Below are 18,665 nucleotides of genomic sequence, written 5' to 3' on the forward strand. Positions count from 1 at the left end.
TATCAATTAAATGGGAAGGTTGATTAAAGGCACTTTAAGACATTCAGGGTCTCAAAAAGTTTTAATGTCCTCTTTCTAAGGAAACGATTGGAGGATGTCTTTGACAGAAACGATGGGAGTAAGCCTTGAAAGAGATCAAGTGATCTAGGAAAAAGGGGTTCACACCCCAAAAGAAGGTGAAAGGCATCCCAAGGATAATGAGATGTCTCAGAATGACAAATGTGCACTCAGCACAGAGACACACCATCCAGACCCAAGCAGGACAGAACATTCCTGGAGAGAGGTTCAAGAAGGCACAGCTGAGGGACTACTGGATGTGTATGAATATATCGTGAGGAACTTGAGACAACCAGGGGAGAATGTGGGGCTTGACTGGTGCCAACTATATAGAAAATTAAGCACGTGTAAAAAGCAAAATTATTAATCGCACAGAAACCACAAAGAAAACACACACAAAAAAGTAATGTGAGTATTCAACATGGCTCATTGAAATTTTATTTACATGGTCATAATGCATCCAGTATATGGAACCAGCCAAAATTATGATTTAACTGTTGGGAGTCTGGAGGATGAGATGGATGCAGGTGCGTGTATGTGAGAGGGAAAGGAGGAATATGCACGAGAGAGCTTAACAGCCTTCACGACAGGAAGCCCAGAGATAATGCCTAGCAGTGAAAACTCAAGCAGCAAATGAAGCACATAATTTAGAGGCAAGGAATAAATACCAAAAGATACAGTTAAAAGAGTTAAAACTAGTTGCCCTCTGAGAGCAGGACATTCAGTAAAGTGTGGAAAGGGAATTACTGGCTTTTGCAAAAAAAAAAAAAAAAAAGAAAGAAAGAAAAAAAGAAAAAGATCTGTTGATCTATATACTGTAAAATCCATCCTTTACTGTGTACACGTCCCTGAATTTGGGCCAATTCATAAAGTCCTGTATCCGCCGTCACATTCATGATGCAGGACAGTTCCATCACCTGCCCCACCCCACCCCTGTCAACCACGGAGCTGTTTTCCATCCCTATGCTTTTGCCTTTTCCAGAGCATCACTGTAGCCTTTTGAGCTGCGCCTCTTGCACTTTGCAAAATGGATCTGAGATTCGTCCACGATGTTGTGTGTATCAATAGTTCATTCCTTTTTATTGTGGAGAGGGACTCCTATTTATAAAAAGTAAGTCTATTTGATTAAGCTTTTTGTACTTTGATGACAGTATTACTTAACGTGGAAAAACGATAACCAGAAAAGAGATACTAAACACATCAACTTAAACACATTTAGTTTCATTATAACTTCCCAAGGCATTCACAAGTGAAACCAGACTGCTTACGTGGTTCGCTCTGTAGGCTGTGGAAGACAGCCACGGTTCTCTTGCAACTCCTTAAGTCATTACTAGAGGTTCCGCCAAAAAACAGACCTTGAAAGTCCTAAGGGCCAAATTCTGGGGACAATTCAGTGTAGAGGAGCCGTCCTCAACCCTCACAGTGTATCGAAGTTGCCAGAAAAGATTTTACGGTTACATGAAGTCCCATCCTAGACACTGGGTTTCACTTAGTCACAGGTGGGATGTAAGTCTTCGGTGGGTTTTTTGGTTTGTTTTTGTTTTTAAACCTCTGCAGATGATTCTAATATGCAGTCAGGGTAGATAACCACCGGTTTAGAAGAAGCTGTCTCACATCTAAGTACATTTCCCACCTGACAAAGTGATGTAATATTTTCCAGGATGACTGATTTCCAGGAAGATTCCTTCACACAAGGTCATGGACCCATCCCTACAGAATGCAGTATGCATTCTGAATGCTTCTGTGTCAAGAGCTGACAGTTTCAAACTCATTGGAGAGGACAACCGAATTCATCACTGATGGTGGCTTTCCTTCTCGCCCCCGATTTTCTTGTTAATTTACCTGTCGTGCTACTAAGTGAACAGGAAGATTGCTTTGTTCATGGGATGACACAGTTGTTTAGGGTGGATCCGACTGTAAATGGGCTCCTCTACTGCACATAACAGAAAGGATAATGATTCATCATCTCTTCTTTGACCTGACACACTTAATGCTATTTTAACAACGAGGATCATGATTCTGACAACTCTCCAGGGCTTCCACAAATGAACCTAACCGGGTTTCAGTCAGAAAAGAATTCCTGTCAAGAATCTTTTCATCCCCTGCCCTTCCTTTCCTGTTTTCTCCCTCTTGGGCTTTACACTTTTTTTTTTTTTTTTTTTTTGCGGTATGCGGGCCTCTCACTGTTGTGGCCTCCCCCGTTGCGGAGCACAGGCTCCGGACGCGCAGGCCCAGCGGCCATGGCTCACGGGCCCAGCCGCTCCGCGGCATATGGGATCCTCCCAGACCGGGGCACGAACCCGTATCCCCTGCATCGGCAGGCGGACTCTCAACCACTGCGCCACCAGGGAGGCCCATAAAGGCCTTTTTTTTTTTTTTTTTTTTTGCGGTACGCGGGCCTCTCACTGTTGTGGCCTCTCCCGTTGCGGAGCACAGGCTCCGGACGTGCAGGCCCAGTGGCCATGGCTCACGGGCCCAGCCGCTCTGCGGCATGTGGGATCTTCCCGGACTGGGGCACGAACCCGTGTCTCCTGCATCGGCAGGCAGACTCTCAACCACTGCGCCACCAGGGAAGCCCTACACTTTTTTAAAAAATAAATTTTGTTTATTTAATAGATAATTCAGGAGTCATTCATTTTTCCCTTCTAGAATTACATGTCTGTTTAGAATTAGACACACCTGATACTTGTGATGAATTTCCACCCTCTGTTGCTGTCTGGCTGACCAAAAGCAGACACCGAATGATTCAGTAACTCTGGATGTCTTGCCTTGAGTAAAAAAGTTAAAGTTTTGCACGGGTTTTTGAAATTCTCCCTTATGGACCCTATTACTTCCTTTGAGGATGTTTAACTGGTGATCTCACAGGCCTAGAGTGTTGAACCCCAGTTTTATGAGTTCAGATGAGCCAGGGCAGATCCACTCATAAAGCCATATGGAAATTACTTCTGGCCAGAAACAAAAGACTGATAGCACATGGAGATATTGCCTTTGTTTGTTTCTTAAATGAAATCAATCTGGATGGCTGATACTTTAGAACATGGGTCCAAGATACACCCTATAGCTGGAATCTATCTTCCAAGTTCAAAACTTGGGTTGAAATAGAAGTGGTAAGTCAGGAAACCCCATCTCATTTCCCCATTTTTGGCATTTAGAAAAGGGCAGTGGGTTAACTCAGGCACGGAAAGCAAAGTGCCTAGTCTAGCAGAATTTTCTGGGTAAGCACACTCTTGTAGACAATTCCAATTGGTGATAAATGACAAAGTCAAGAATAAAGAGGTGAAGGCTCTGCATGGGCCCGATTAGAGGTATGACTTTTATACGTGGCCAGAGCCTGATAGCCTTGGATCAAGCCAAAGGTCCAAGGACCAAGCTGTGCTTCCTGGCATGAAATAAATTATATTTCATAAAGTTATGAAAAACAAAAATATCCAATTAGGAGCATTTGGTTAGGTGGACTTTGATTCTAAAGTCTTTTTTTGAAACATAGATTCTATTTTTTTCTTGAAACATAGATTCTATTTTTTGTTTTCTCTCTCAGTCCTTTGCTTGATGACTAACAATATTTATCCTGCTATAAAAGTTTCCCTCTTTGCCCGCCTCCCCTCCTGACTCCCGCTGTGGAACAGCTGGAAGAAGGACTTTGGTCCTTGTCTTCTTTGAAGAAAGAATTCAGCAAAGAGACAGTGTTCATTAGAAGCAAAGTACGTGTGGAAGAGCACACGGGCAAACTTGGTGTGAGCTGTGTGCAATTGGGGTGGCTGAGGTTGCTTATATGGGGGCAGTTTTCCGGGTTGTCTCTGGCCAATCATCTTGCTTGTGCCCATCTTTGGTCTGTCAAAGGGCAGCGGGCAACCAATTGTGGCTGCTCAGCCTGGGGCCTATCTCCTACCTCATGACCAGAAGTCAATATAAATCAGAAACAGTTGTAGGAGCCTGTGTGGTCAAGGAAGAAAGTATTCAACTGAGAAATCTAAAAGAACAGTGAAACCTACAGATTCCATCTACTGTACTTGTAACTGTCAGGTTGGAGAAGAAAAGGAACGTGGAGAAGAGAGGCACCCAACTTGTCTTGCTAAAAATCTAGAAGTAGACCCTCGCCCTTTGTGCTCCCAGGTCCCTGATAATCTATTCTTAGTTTAAATTTGGAAGTTTCCATTTTAGACTCCAATCCTATCTTTGATGCTTCAGAAGTTAGCTTAACCTTTACTATGGTGCCCACTGGCTATTTGATTCAAGGCTTCCTTTCAGTAGACCCTAAGTAACTCCATGAAGCCAAGGCTGTCATCTGATTTTGCATCTCATGATGCTTGGCTCATAGAATATGCTCAAGAAGTATCTGCTGAAGGGATGGAGAGGGAAAGGACTGGATTAAGTCCAACCTGATTAACGTGACACACTAAAGATGGGCCTGGCTTTCTTACTGGTCACTCCCTCTACCCTAGGGACTTCACCTGAAGACCTCTAGGTGGCTTCCAGGATGCTGTGTCACACCTTGATGCCTGCACACACTTTAGACCCTCTACTGGACATGCCCTTCTCCTCCTAACTCACTTGGTAAAATCTTAGGTACCATTTAAAAACCCTTCCTGGATGCTGACAACCCTAAGTCAGTGTTAATCCCTCTTCCCTTTATGCTGCCTGTACCTTGGACACATACGTGCCGAGCTGTCTTTTCATTCACTTGATGTTTTACTGCTCAAGGTTTCAGTTTATGGTTTACACATGAGCTCCTTACAGGCAGACATGGTGAATGGCTTCAACATCTCTGCATCCCTCTAGCAGACATGTTTTCAACATCCATCCATTCATTGTTCACGCTGAGGACTGTTCTAGGCCTTGAGAACACCACCGTTCACAAAACAGATTAAAACCCTTGCCCTCGTGGAGCTTATATTCTAATTGTGGGAGAATGACAACAAAGGAAATTAATAACTAAAACTCATAAAAAGAGTTATGGGGAAAAAGTCAGGGAAGGACGAGAGAATGTGCGCTTGTGTGTGTGTGCGTGCGCACAGATACCAAGGAGGACATCTGAGGACGAGTTCCTAGGCCTTTGATTTTCACTGAGGCAAAGAGAAGCCACCTGACGGATCCAAACAAAGGACTGATGAGATCCAGCTCACAGTGTGACCGGGTCGTGAATTGAGAGCAGACTTGAAGGAAGCAAAGCTCGAAGCAAGGATACAAGTTAGGAGGCTACTTATTGCACTGATCTCGGAAGGAGACGATGGTGTCTCAGACCAAATGGATAGCAGAGGACGCGTGAGAAGTGGGGGAGATTGTTGATATACCTTGAAGAGACAGACAACAGCATTCGGATGTGGAACGTAAGGGGAAAAGAACAGTCAAGGACGAGTCCATGCTCCGGGGCTGAAGGTTTTGGGACTGAGAGACGAAGAGGTATGGAAGGAGAGGTGGAAGATGGAAAGGGGCAGGTCGGGGATGGGGGGAGTTGGGAGGTCAAACTTGAGAAGTCCACGAGACACCTCAGTGATGATGTTGCACAGACAGTAGGACATACGGTTCTGGGATTCAGAGGAGAGACCAGCAAAGAAATGCTATTTGAAAGTCCGACATCGAATGGAATCACCAAAGGGGGGAGTGTGGATAGAGAAGACAAAGGACAGCCCTGGGCTCTCCACGATGTCAAGCTGATGATGAAGAGCCAGCCAAGGAGACAACGGAGCTGCCAGTCAGATAGAAGAAACCCAGAAAAGTGTGGCTCTAGAAACCAAGCAAATGAAGTATTTAAGAGAGGATGGAGTAGTCCGCCATGTTGATTAGGAGGAGGGCTGAGGACCCCCTCCTGGATTTATCAACGTGAAGGTCACTGGTGATCTGACGTGACTAGTTTGGGGTAAGTGATGGGGAGGTAACTGGAGTAGGTTCAAAAGACCCAGGAGAGAGCAAGTACACACAACTTGTTCAAGGAGAATTGCTATAAAGAAAAGAAGGAAAACGGGACAGCTAGAGGGGCATATGAGGTCAAATTTTGCCAAAGGGGTAACAACTCCATTTTTCTATGCTGATGGTGTTTCCATTAGAAGGAGAAATACTGCCGAGGAGAGAGAGAAGGGCTGTGATAGCTGTGTTGGTGTGGGGATGGGGAAATGGGATCTAGCTCCCAGGTAGGGGTCATTGCTCACAGTAACAGGAGAAAAGGCAGAGCATTCAGGCAAATACACAAGGCGGGGATGGGTGTGGTGGTGGGATCGCTTGGACCGTCTCCTCTGTTTGCCTCTGTTTTCTCGAAATAGGAAGCAAATTCCCGGGAGAGCTCAAGAGGAGAAGGGTTTGATGAGAGGGGAAATGGTGTGAAAGCCTTTTAGAAGAGTAAAAAAGTGCATGGAAGAGGCATATAGAGTATGATTTCTGGGCAGCATTGAGGGCCAGCTGATCATGAACTTAGGGTGAGATTCGTCAGCAGGGGTTTGGCCAAGTTCAGCTTACGGATGCAGGTGTAAGAACAGAGAGCTGAGGATGTGCCGAGCAAATATGACAAACATTGACTGAATCCGATCGAACTGAATGGAACTTTCTTCCTGTCACCACAGAGACTTCAGAAGCGAGTTTCCTCTTGGAAATCACATGCTTGTCCCACCCAGGTTTCATCATCTTCACAACAAAAATCCACAAAATCCAGAATTCTGAAATACTCACCGCCCTTCGAATCTGTGTTTTAAAAAATCGAACAATGCTTTTTGCATCATATCTGTGACCTGCAATTGAGTAAGAAAGAAGAGACAATAAAATATTACTAATTTTGATAAAACAATTTTACTACCCTTAAGAATGTTTGAAAACCTGGGCTTTCCACTGGGAAAAAGTAGCACGTGAGGTTGCCCCTGTTTTCCGTCGCTGAGCTCTGATACACTAACAATCAAAAAGACAAAGTTCCCCAAACTCACTCTCGGAGTGACAATTAATGACATTGCAAGGGGTTTCAGTCACTCTCCATTTGATACTCTCTCTCCAGACTGAGGCAACTGTAGCTCACAAGGCAACAGCCAAGAAAACAAAATAGAACAGAACAGGTAGCAATGTACACTGTGGCTTGAAGACGACATGCTTTACTGCCGCAGCTCTTTTCTAAGTTCAAGAGTCAGGAGAGGGAGGTGGGGTTGCAAAGCAGTTCGGCATGCAAGGTCAAGGGTACTCCAGAGGGCAGCTACCTACCTCGTACCCCTTCAGAGAGGGGCCCACCAGGACCACAGGTCGCATAGAAGGGACCACGTCATAAGGAGGGGTGTGCTCTGTCTGTAGAGAGAGAGGAGATGCCTTCAGATGGTTAAAAGGCAGAAGGAACTCAAATTTTTTACGTATAAACTGTTCTGTCTCAACTCTGCTATACGATGCACTACCTTTCCAGACATTTCCTTTTTTTTTTTTTTTTTTTTTTCACTTGCCTCTTTTTCTAAATAAACCCAATCCAAGACTGGGTGGTTTTATCTCCCTCACGTTTCGAAGTGACTGAGTTCTCTACAGTTTTCTGGCTCTCCTTAAAAACTGCTCCTGACATTCCTAAAGCAGGAGGGGCTGCTTTTGAACAGAAGCTAGTTGGTGGAACAGACAGAAACATGCCTCATGCAGGAGAGGTGCTTTTAGGCTTGACTGGAGGTTAATATTGCTTTTCAGATGGCATTTGAGTTTTCTCAAGAGTCGAGTGATCAGACCTCACGTGGTTAATTACAAAGAAAAGAATTTGGGTCTTAGACGTTGGTCTTACCTGGATAAAACCTCATTTCAAAACATTACCAAATACTTGACAGTTTCTATTTTGCTGTGAGAGTTTAGAGGACCCTGCATGCTTGTCCCAGTGGACGGAATCACAACCGTTATTCACAGCTGAGGGTTTCACATTTTTAGATTTTTGGTTTCTATCCCTTGGAACTTAAACACTCACAATGTAAGGTTTATGTGCCTTGGAGGGAAGGTGGTTCATGCGTGTGTGATAATATATCCGAGCAGGCCTCCGTGGCCTCAAAAGGTTCATTGTCATCTTGCACATCTCATATGCTTCTTAAGAACTGTTTAGGAGGTGTTTCTGTTACATAACTAATTCATGCCCTCCCACGATAATTTATTTCTTTTTTAGAAGAGCAGGGGGAGGACCTAATTTTGTAGCAATTTCTAAAACTTTCAACAATTTTCAGCTCTCCTGCTTCCAATAAAATAATGGAAATAAAGCTTTTTCCAAAAATTAGATAACTCATCTGTTTGATGATCTTAAAATCCCCGATTTTAATAGCAGAAAATGTTAAAGTGACCCAAAAAATGACTTTTTTTTTTTTTTTTTTTTTAAATGTAGAAGAAAGAGTTTTGGCCTGAGACACTGGGATAAACAAATCATGGTGACAGGAATCTTCCTGCATTGAGGAGTGTCTGAAAAAATATATATTTTAAGAATCACACAGACCCAAAGAAAAATCTTCTCCAAACTATTTGAAGAATTTGATACACATCGCAAATGTGCATGTCATTATTGCACCAGGCTGTTGCTCAAGAACATGTCACTGTTGCTTAAAATGGCCCTTTACGAACTTTCTGACTTTGATCGAATTTAACTCACTGGGGGGAAGGGGGAGGGGACGAAAAAGCATTTCAAACTCAAAAGGTTCCATCTGAGCTTTTGCCAATAGTCACAGACAGTCTAATCCAAGGCGAGAAAACATTACTGTGACTGTGCTGTCAGATTTTGCTGCTGAAAACTTTAGTGTTCAAAGTGGATTTTAATAGACACAATCAAGGTAGAGTACATTTTTAAACAGAAGAAGAAACAAACCAAGACAGACATAATAACATAACAGCCAGTGACAGCACAAATGCCACGCAAGCACCACTCTGAAAGCCACCTAAAACCTGGGACGTGATCTTACCATCGCGCCTCAGGTTGTTCCGTTTGGTTTCTGACCTCTACACTGAAGCTGACCACATCATCAATAACATGAGAAGAATGAACACCAGTGCCGAGGGCATCATAAGCACAGTCACGAAATGATTCCATTAAATTAATTCATCAAATCAATGCACGAAAGTACTGCATTTATACCACCTGGGATCATGTTGCAAGTGTTTAGAAACCAAGTCCGTACAACTATGCAGTCTAAGAATACCTTGTCCACTGTGATAAGTTGCACGCATTTTAGGAACAGCTCCCAAGAAATTTTATTTCAAGCCTTTAAATATGCAGTGGCCCAGTATTGGACAGGTCTTGGGTTCCTTCGGTTTGTGACTGCCAACTAGCAAAGTGTCACCCGTGCCGGTAAATCAGCCTCTTTATCAGCAGGGCAGCAGAAATTACCTTATTTGATGGAATATTGGTACTCTGTGCTCTATGGATCATGACACCATCCTTTTTATCTAGCCTTTCCTGCTAAGTGTAATGTGTCCCAATTATTTCGTGGAAGAACTACGGTAAACATTTTTCAGATCTTGGAATTTAAGAGTCAGCAAACTTCAAAAACCTATCAACGAACGTGGTTTTCGTTCCTGTCGCTGTTCTGTAAAGCCCAGAGCGGCTGAGCAATGCTGAGTTTCTAGGTTTCTGCGGCTCTGAACACTGTTAGTCACCCGGCTGCACGTTAAGAAGACGGGACCAGAGAAATGGACCCACTGTCGTGGATGGACATCCAGCTGGGGCTTTCGGTGTTCACACAAAAATCCAGGTGTTTTAGTTTGTGCCTGGAGTGGCTAGGTCTTCCATGATGAAAGCAACCATAATTTACTTAAAAAAGCAAAACGAAACACAGTTCAGCGTCTGACACCTCACTGATGACTCAGAGTTCCTCCACAGGGCAGAATCCTCGTGCACAGAGAAGAGCTCAGGGCGTGGAGAGTTGAAGGGGGAGTGGATTCTACTCCACCCCTGAGTGTCATGAGAGGTTGTGCCGGGCTTGCTGACGTCACAAAGAATAACTCTAAAAGACAGCACAGCAGGCGGTGGGCAGTGGTGTGTAAAGGAAGGGAAGGAGAGAGGGGGACTGTCGGGGAGGTCTCCTTAGAAAATAACGCTTTGGAGCTACAAAATGTGCTGCAGGAAACAGACCTGGGAATCAGTGGAGCGCAGCAATGCCCTAGTTTCCAGCCAGCGGACAAAGAACATCACTGGGTCGCATCTTGGTCGGCCGGCGGCAAAGGCTCTACGCATAGCCACCGTGCCGCCATCCGACAGGGGCGATGCTGAGGTCTGAGTAACAAGGGAGGGGGTTTATATATGACAATAGGAGAAACTCACAGTAAACCGCCCAAACAAGCCTGCAGTTTCCCACTGGTCTTGTTCATCGGCAGATTTTTGCACCTAGCGGGTCAGAAGTTTAAATGCTGACTACATTAAAAATTAGAGAATTGAAAAAAATGTTTTAGTACAAGCTATGTACCTGGATATCATAAATCAGAATATAATGATGGTTTTAATAGGCTTGATTATCAGTTAAATTTCTGCAGAAAAGAGAGACAGAGACAGAAGCATGCACAAGAGAGGTGCATTCCGTGGAGTTGTCAGCGTTTGACGTTCCTTGAATGTTGGAACGAATGCCCTTGGGGGGTAGATATTATTCCATCAAAAAGGCTAAGTACTGCAATGGTGCTTTCACAGGTCACTCACTGAATTTAGTTGGTTGGAAATGCATGGACTCAGTTAGCGGCTTGATAGGTTCTTTTCATGGGACAGAACAGATTGTATTGAATAAAACTGTGGGATTGAATGCTAATGATGCCAGGGGCAGGATAAACACAGCTTATGTCAATGTGAACTTACCGATTTCTGCTTCTGCTTAGCTACAGCAGCATGGAAAAGAAACAAAGAATAACAAAGCATGCATGTTATTGGCTTTATCAAGGACGCAGACAGTCCACAGGACTAGAAATGTGACGTAGTGCAGTTGAGCACGTGGACAGACGCAAGCTTGGAAGTTCATGTTACCTTCTTAAAGAAGGGCATTCTTTTCTCTTTGGAGTGGGGTGACGTTACACTGTTTGCACTGGGTTTAGGGGAGCGGTGGTTTGCTGGAATATCATTGTCTTCTGCATCTAAGCCAGTAGCATCTATGTCTATAGCTATATACAGACAAACAATTCAAAAATCATCAGGTAGACAGGAGAGGAAAAATCGGTTATCAAAAAAATAAAACGAAAAGCAAACAAAACTAACCACAGTCAAAGATCTATCATGAGTGCTGAGCACAGTAAACAAAGTAAAATTTCAAGGTAAAGCACATGAAGAATGTAATCAAATCAAACAGAAAGATGCTCTCATCATATCTGTGTGCTTGGACACATCAGTTTCATGCTAAATCTCTCGAGTAAGATTTTTCAGAGAAACAAGTTTTTAATTTGTAGTTTTGTTTCAAATATAATATGATATTTTCCAAATCAACTGTCTATGAGTAACAGGACAGAACACCTTCACTCCTTCCCAGAGCTTAAACCAGCTTTCAGATAATCAGCAACTACATGGGAAACCTTTATCACATTGTGCCTCTGATTTCTTACGGCGCTTGGTTTTGTGTGAGAATAAGGGCAGTGTGAAAAGGTTCACCGAAATTACAACAGGCACTTGAGGGAAAGAGAGAATAGAAAATCCTAAACCCAGCAATACAAAGAAGTTATACACAAGGCAAATGATTCTCGAGGGACCAGGATGGATCAGATTAAAATGATTTCACAATGATATGGGCACCCCCGAGGCAGGCCTGATTGAAGACTAATTAGAAACCACTGGATCCAATGATGTCCAAATGAAATGAATCTTATACAACGACCTAAGGCACCTCCCGATGATTTTATATAAACTCACTGGATTTACATGAGGGGCAGTGCAGAGGGCAGGCAGACCCGAGAGAATAGGCCACCGGCCTCCTCATCTGGAGAATGAGGGCTTTAGATTTGTGGTTCCACATGTTTTCAACTTTATAACTCTCGGGCCCTGAAAACAGAGCCCTGGAGAATTAAGTCTCCAATGAAAAAAGATCCAGCATCTCACTGTGAGGTTTATACAGTGCATCCACGTACGATCGCTAGAGAATTTCATCCTCGGTAGAATCAGAGCTGGAAGGTGTTTGAGAAAGTCAACCGCAACTCTCTTATTTTTCAAGATTGAAAAGAAATTCTCAGAGTTGAAGGGACTTGTTTTTGGTGAAAACTTGGAATCTAGCTCTTCTGCCTCTGTGATGTTGTATGACTCTCCGGCCGAGGTCCCGCCACAATCCCGGTGCCCTCATCCAATTCCCTAAGCTTCCCAAGTGGGCTCGTGTCCTCGGTGTCAGGGTTCAGGAAGATATTACAGAGCTGAGCTCACTAGAAAATTACTGTGTCCTTTAGGTGAGGTCAAGTAGAAGAAGACAGGAAGAAATCTACTCGCCCCAGGAGAGCATCATATCACACATGTAGCTCTCTTAACAAAAACCACAGTACATTCAGACTTAAGGACCAAATTACTATTGTGAAAGCACGGACGGCTCAGTGTTGCAAAACCTTAGCTTCCATTCCCTGTGAAACATAAGCTGCCCTGGTGCTCGTGACAGCCGCCCCGAACCTTTCCAAATGACTGAAGAGCATCTGACAGGCATCACGTTATTTTTCAGGGTTGAAGTTATTACGGATATTAGATGATTCACTCAGACTTTCGAAAACTAGGCTCTCCTGTTGAATTGTTCCTCTTCATTTGATTAGGTCGAAACGCTGGGATGGAGCGAACACCTGACATTGTTAGCACAGTGTCGCAAATGTCAGCTCTTGCTTGCATGAAGATGAGCTAAGGATGCTCTTTCTCCAGTGACAGTCATAACAGAATGAGTTAATTTCAGGTACATAGTTAGGCATACCTAGTAAATATGCCTTTCTCTTTGCCCCATCTATGCCTTTGCATAAGCTAAGAGGATCAGCACGTGTTGTACAATGGAAACATTATGAAATGTGCCTAGTGGTTTGAACTGATGCTGACTTGTACACCACCCGATGATGCTTTCCCTTGAATCCCAGTTTAGGGAGCATGTTATTCATGTCTTCCTGGATAAGATGGAGAGGATCTGGCTCAGTGTTTCATTATTCCTATAGTATGCCTTAAGCCAAATCAAATAAGTTTCCCTTTTGGTGGTCAATTCCCATATGCTTCTATCTTTCTAGTCTTTTATGGGGCTTATAAAGGCCACATTCAAGGGACAGTCCCCTTGAGAGCCTCTCTGAAATTGAGGATACCTAATGGCCCGTCAGCATTGACAGGACCCTGGGATGGCAAAGTTCATGAACTGAATTTTAGGATTTGTCCATTGGGTTTTTTATTTAAAGGAAGAGTGGAAACGCGTAAAAAGTTGAGCTGTGCCATTGCCCAGATATCAGCTGCCCCCTCACATAGCCCAAGTCAGGTTTGAAATTTACCTGTATTTGGACACAAGGGCTCAAAATCCCAAATTGAGGACTTTGCCATTTACTAGTCCTGATTTTGGTTAACTGAAATCTAAAAGCATCTGGGTTTGTCCTGAGACACAGAATCCTAAAACATTTGGCTACCTTCAGAACACGTTAAAGAAATTTCCTGTGCGTTAAGAAGCGCCTTCAACTCTTTTCATAGTTCTGTATATATTTTTTAGACTCACATGGTTCTCCTTGCACTCAGAGATGTGAGATGTTCCCCTTTCTAATTTCATTCTTGCATTGCCATACCTTGGCAAACTTTAGTATTGGGAAAAATTGCTTCCTTTAAAAAATAGCTTCTTTTCTTCACTAGCATGTTTTAGTTTAAAAATTATTTATTTATTTATTTATTTGGGCAGAGACCCTTGGGAACATTTCTTGAACTCTAAATTTAAATGTAATCTTAGACAGTTGGGTCGAGTTGAGTGGCATGCTGGGGCAGCGGGTGCGGACACACATGTGTAGGTATGGGGTACGTGCTGTGCCACCAACTACCACCTCACTCCCCAGGGGTGAGGTGGAAATTTTTCCTTTTCCACATCCTGGAGAACCTCCAATTATATTTACTCTGGGCAAATGCTTCTGTTCTTTAGTCTCGCAATGAGTGCGGTGAATTGTAGGTAGGGCCTTGGGAAACAAAGATGACGATGGTGATCAGAGGCCAATCCACATTTGATAGATTAGGTGGGTTTCCCTGCAGGCGGGGTGGAGGACTCTCTCTGTAGAATTTTCTGATGTCTTCAGTTAAGTAAGTTGTAGTATTGATACGAAAGTTATAGCAGGAGCCTGAGGACCTATTATACATTTTGCAGTTGGTTAATATTTCCTGTTCACTTAGTCACAGTGTTTTCTACTCTTGGGATTCAGAAAAGTGATTCCAAAGTCCTGTCTCTGTATAAAGCTCAGGGAGTGAAGTTTACAATCTCTTTTTTTTCTTTACACTGTGGTTTTTAAATTTTTTTACCAAGTAAAAATGTCAACACTTCCACATTGTAAGGCAAAGATGATGAAGAGATTGCTTTCCGAAAACAAAAATTATCCATGTTTTAAAGAATATACTTTGTAGTTAACTTGTCTTTTTTTAAACTGAAGTATAGTTGGCTTACTATGTTGAGTTAATTTCTGCTGTACAGCAAAGTGATTCCGTTATACATATATACATATATATATATATATATATATTCTCTTTTATATTCTTTTCCACTATGGTTGATCTCAGGACATTGAATAAAAAATCATCTGTATTATATGAAACTCTTAATTGAACTTGATGTTTAGGAATGACTAACATCTGGCTACAAAAATGAAATGTTATTTTCCAAACACACTGACTTATTCTTCAGGATGCACGTGCCAGGTCTCGTTATATGGCCGAAACGATGAGAAGGCTACATTTTGGTTAAAGGGAATGGAAAACCCCTCCCGGTTGACGGAAGTGGGGTTGACAGTCTGGGGCTGGAGCTGCTACTTTATCACAATGTGAACTGGCATTTTCCCATTTCTGGAGCCTCGTGACAGTCCTCAGGACTCTCCGGGACAGTTTTGAAGACACAGAGGAAGAGTCTAAGGTTTGTATCATAATCCCTGCAACTCCACCCATTTGAGAAGGAGCAGAGATAAGCCCCCTTTCGCCTGGGCATTCAGGGAATATCTACTCAGCAACCATCAAGAGAAGACATCAACCTCACATCATACCTAAAGGATTTCGATGCTTCATTTCAAACATACTATTTGACTTAATTTTGGGCAACTCAGAATTATTGCTAGTTGTAAGTACGTGGTTTGGAAATCAGTATACCTTCTAAAACTATTTCTTATTGTGCTCAGATTTTGCTCACTCAACAAGTCCTCTAAGTTTTTACTAAGAAGCCCGGGATTGTCTCTAAAAGCTGCCAGCGTCCAGGAACAAGGCATGATCGTCAGTAACAAGGGGGATCCTGCTCTTAAGGCAGTCAGAGTGCAGCTACGTTGTTCCTTGACTTCTCCACAGATGCGTGCTTCTCTGTCTTTGACCTCTTCCCACTTCCAGCTTCCTAGAAATACACAAAAGCTCCACTGGCCAACCCTTATCATGTTACTCTGACTCTCAATTGCACCTCTTAGCAAACTAAGACTCTGATCGTGGGTTTTCATCCAATTCGACCAAGTCGTCTCCTATGTATATAGAACTCCAGGTTCAACACAGAATGGCAGAGTTGCCAGACTGAGCAAATACAAATCCAGTTAATGAATTTCAGCTAGACAGTGAAAAAATTTTCAAGTATGTCTTGTACAATATTGACTTATACTAAAAATATGAGTCATTGTTTATCTGAAATTCACACGTATGTTGGTGTCCTTCTTCAGCACTTTGGAAAGAAAACAGCACTCACTCTTCCTACAAGCGTGGCTGTAGGTGGATGGTCATCCATTTACTGCCCATGACACTGCCGGGGACCATGGTGGAGGGCAGGGCTAGAAAGTCCAATCCGCTCATCACTTTGATCATCTAAGCAGTGAACACACTGACACCGTTTCTTTTCTTTCAAAGCCAGAAAGAAAGCTGCCTCAACTGTTCCTGACTCCAGGTGGCCACACTCATTTCTGATCCCTTTGAACACCTCAAGGGTTAACCTAGTGATTCAGTCTATGGAAACTCACACAACTAGGTAAAGACGGAGGAGAGCATGAAATGCAGTATGTACTGTTCAGCACTTACTACCTACTTACCAGATGATGGAGGTGTAGATTTTCTGGAACTAGGTACTATGTCACCCAAACTGGATGATGAATTTCCTCCTGATTTACTGGAGTAAAGCAAAAATTTATATTACGACTGACACTTATTTCGGAGATTAAAACATTTGTACTGCTCAATAAACATGATTACTCATTATGTTTTTATTGAACTTTAAATCTGTCTTGCCTCCAAGGAGGCAAAGAGTAATTTCCCAGTGGAGACTCCTAGAGCGCTCAACATAGCCATGTCAAAGTCTCTGTTGAAAATTCCAAGATTAATTTGAAAAGGCCCTGAGAGAATGGAAGAAAACTTGGGTACTTGCTGCAGTCCTCAAATTCTCTGCCAGGATCCCAGACAGATAAGAGCAAAGATTTCCTCTGCTTCTTATTTTCAAGACTCTTGGAAGCAGTGCACAAACCTGCAGGCTAACAGCCAAACTTCTTGTTTAATTCTTGTTGGGTTTCTGCTCCTTTGTCTTAGCTGGCTTCTTTTTTAGTGTACCAAGATGGAAAGTATTCAAGTTTTTACAAGCAACCTATTAAAAAAATCCCCAACAACACAGCTATGCTAAAACCTGCCAACGTTTAAAAGACACACGAGGGGGGCCTCCCTGGTGGCGCAGTGGTTGAGAGTCCGCCTGCCGATGCAGGGGATACGGGTTCGTGCCCCAGTCTGGGAGGATCCCATATGCCGCGGAGCGGCTGGGCCCGTGAGCCATGGCCGCTGGGCCTGCGCATCCGGAGCCTGTGCTCCGCAACGGGGGAGGCCACAACACAACAGTGAGAGGCCCGCATACCGCAAAAAAAAAAAAAAAAAAAAGACACACGAGGGAACACAAGAAAGTGTTCTATGATTTAACCCTCAGAGTGTATCTGGAACATTCCTCAAGCATGGCTAAACATGGAGGATTCAGCTTGGTTCATTTAGGAACCATCTGAACAGCGTATATTTCAGAACTAACAAATTCTACCGTTAATCCAAGACACGCTTCAGTGTCTAGAAACTTTGGGGTTAATATTAGAACAGTGGCATTTATGTTTTTACCAGTGGCCAGCATGCTAAATAATACACCACACGGCCCCTTCACAGAGGTGGATAGAAAGGAACACGGAATTTCAGCAAGACAGTCTCATGGCCAAATGTTTATTGTCATAGCCAAGCCAGGGTCTAGTGGAAAGAATCCGCTACAGTGTCTATGCATCCAAGGGTGATATTTAATATTTTTAAAATATTTACATGTATTTACTATTTCATGAATATTAGTATGAAAATATAAGTTCCACTAAAATACCAGTGACAGGCTGAATTTTATTGCTACCATTCTGGCATTTTAATGTGTAAAAAAGACAAACATCAAAAGCTTTAAGCAAAAACCAGGAGGCCTCTGTATCTTTTTAAGGTTCTTAAAAGATATCCCAGCACGTTTAATAAGGATACCAGATGATATGTAAAAGTAATAAAAAGAAGCCATTTCTGGCAGTTATACAAGAATACCCATTACCAAGACCAACGCATTTTCTTCCACAAGTTTTTGTTTTTTTTTTTAAACTGCTAAGTCTAATTCCAGTTCAAACTTGGGTTTGTTTTACATTCTCTTCGAATTTCCGTAACAGTCAAAGTATTATTTGAATTGTGTAAAATTGTGACAAACGTTGCAAAGAGTTAAAATGTTCAGAATGCAAATTTGCCCTTCATATTTAATTCTATAAAAAATGCTATGTTCTTGAGCTGTTCTCCAATTCTACTGCCTTTGATTTCTGCTGATTTTTTATAATTTACACATCTGAGTTTTATAATACTGCTGAATTCTAGTTATGCCCTCAAAAAAAGTGTATTTAAAATGTTTGGAAACAAATGTAAAAACCTCTGAAAACAAGAAGTATTTTCACCTACTTAGGCAAAAGCTTAGGTAAAGAGACAGGACAAAATAAAATCCAGAAAATCAAAGGAAAATGAATATGGTTATAGGAAAGGTAAACGAGTTCCTTAGAACAGGTATGAGGTGTTACACTACTCAAATACAGATAATTTATAGTTCTTTAAGGAAAAAATGCAATAGCAAAACAATACAGCTAATACAGTAAATAATAACAGATGGCAATAATAATAACGATTTGTTCTGTGCTTGCTTGGTCAGGCCCTGGTTGCACGATTTCACAGCACATAGGCCTCTGAGGTCAAGCTACAGACAGACTGATTTTGTTTACATCCTGATTCTACCTTACTTGCTGTGCAACCTTGGTCAAGTCCCCTAAATTCTCTTAGCCTGTTTCCTCATCTGCGAAGAGCAGGCCCCAAAACCTACCATTCCTGTAGGTTCTTATAAAGCTGAGCTGATCGCTAACAGCTAGACCAGGGATCCCCAGCTGGGAGGCAAAGGAAACCCTGCCTTCTTAACAATGTGGCAAAAATGTCTCCCATCCTACTCCTTGAGAAGTAGTTTTCCTTTCTCAGTTTGTATATGAAGAAGCAGAGAAAG

At 42.7% G+C, this 18,665-nt stretch overlaps 1 protein-coding gene across 3 annotated transcripts in view; it reads right to left on the reverse strand.

The window, feature by feature from the left end:
* Positions 1-18,665, reverse strand: part of CACNB2 (calcium voltage-gated channel auxiliary subunit beta 2) — a gene marked incomplete at its 5' end in the record, with an annotated part of 409,075 nt that overhangs the window by 23,467 nt on the left and 366,943 nt on the right. For all 3 annotated transcript variants that reach the window (XM_082620014.1, XM_082620016.1, XM_082620015.1), the window contains 4 exons: positions 6,718-6,776; positions 7,234-7,314; positions 10,979-11,112; positions 16,177-16,253. In XM_082620014.1, the coding sequence (XP_082476140.1) occupies positions 6,718-6,776; positions 7,234-7,314; positions 10,979-11,112; positions 16,177-16,253 (351 nt within the window). The remainder of the gene's footprint in view (positions 1-6,717; positions 6,777-7,233; positions 7,315-10,978; positions 11,113-16,176; positions 16,254-18,665) is intronic.

This window comes from Mesoplodon mirus (assembly GCF_964341445.2).
Source record: "Mesoplodon mirus genome assembly, chromosome: 4".
NCBI lineage: Eukaryota > Metazoa > Chordata > Mammalia > Artiodactyla > Ziphiidae > Mesoplodon > Mesoplodon mirus.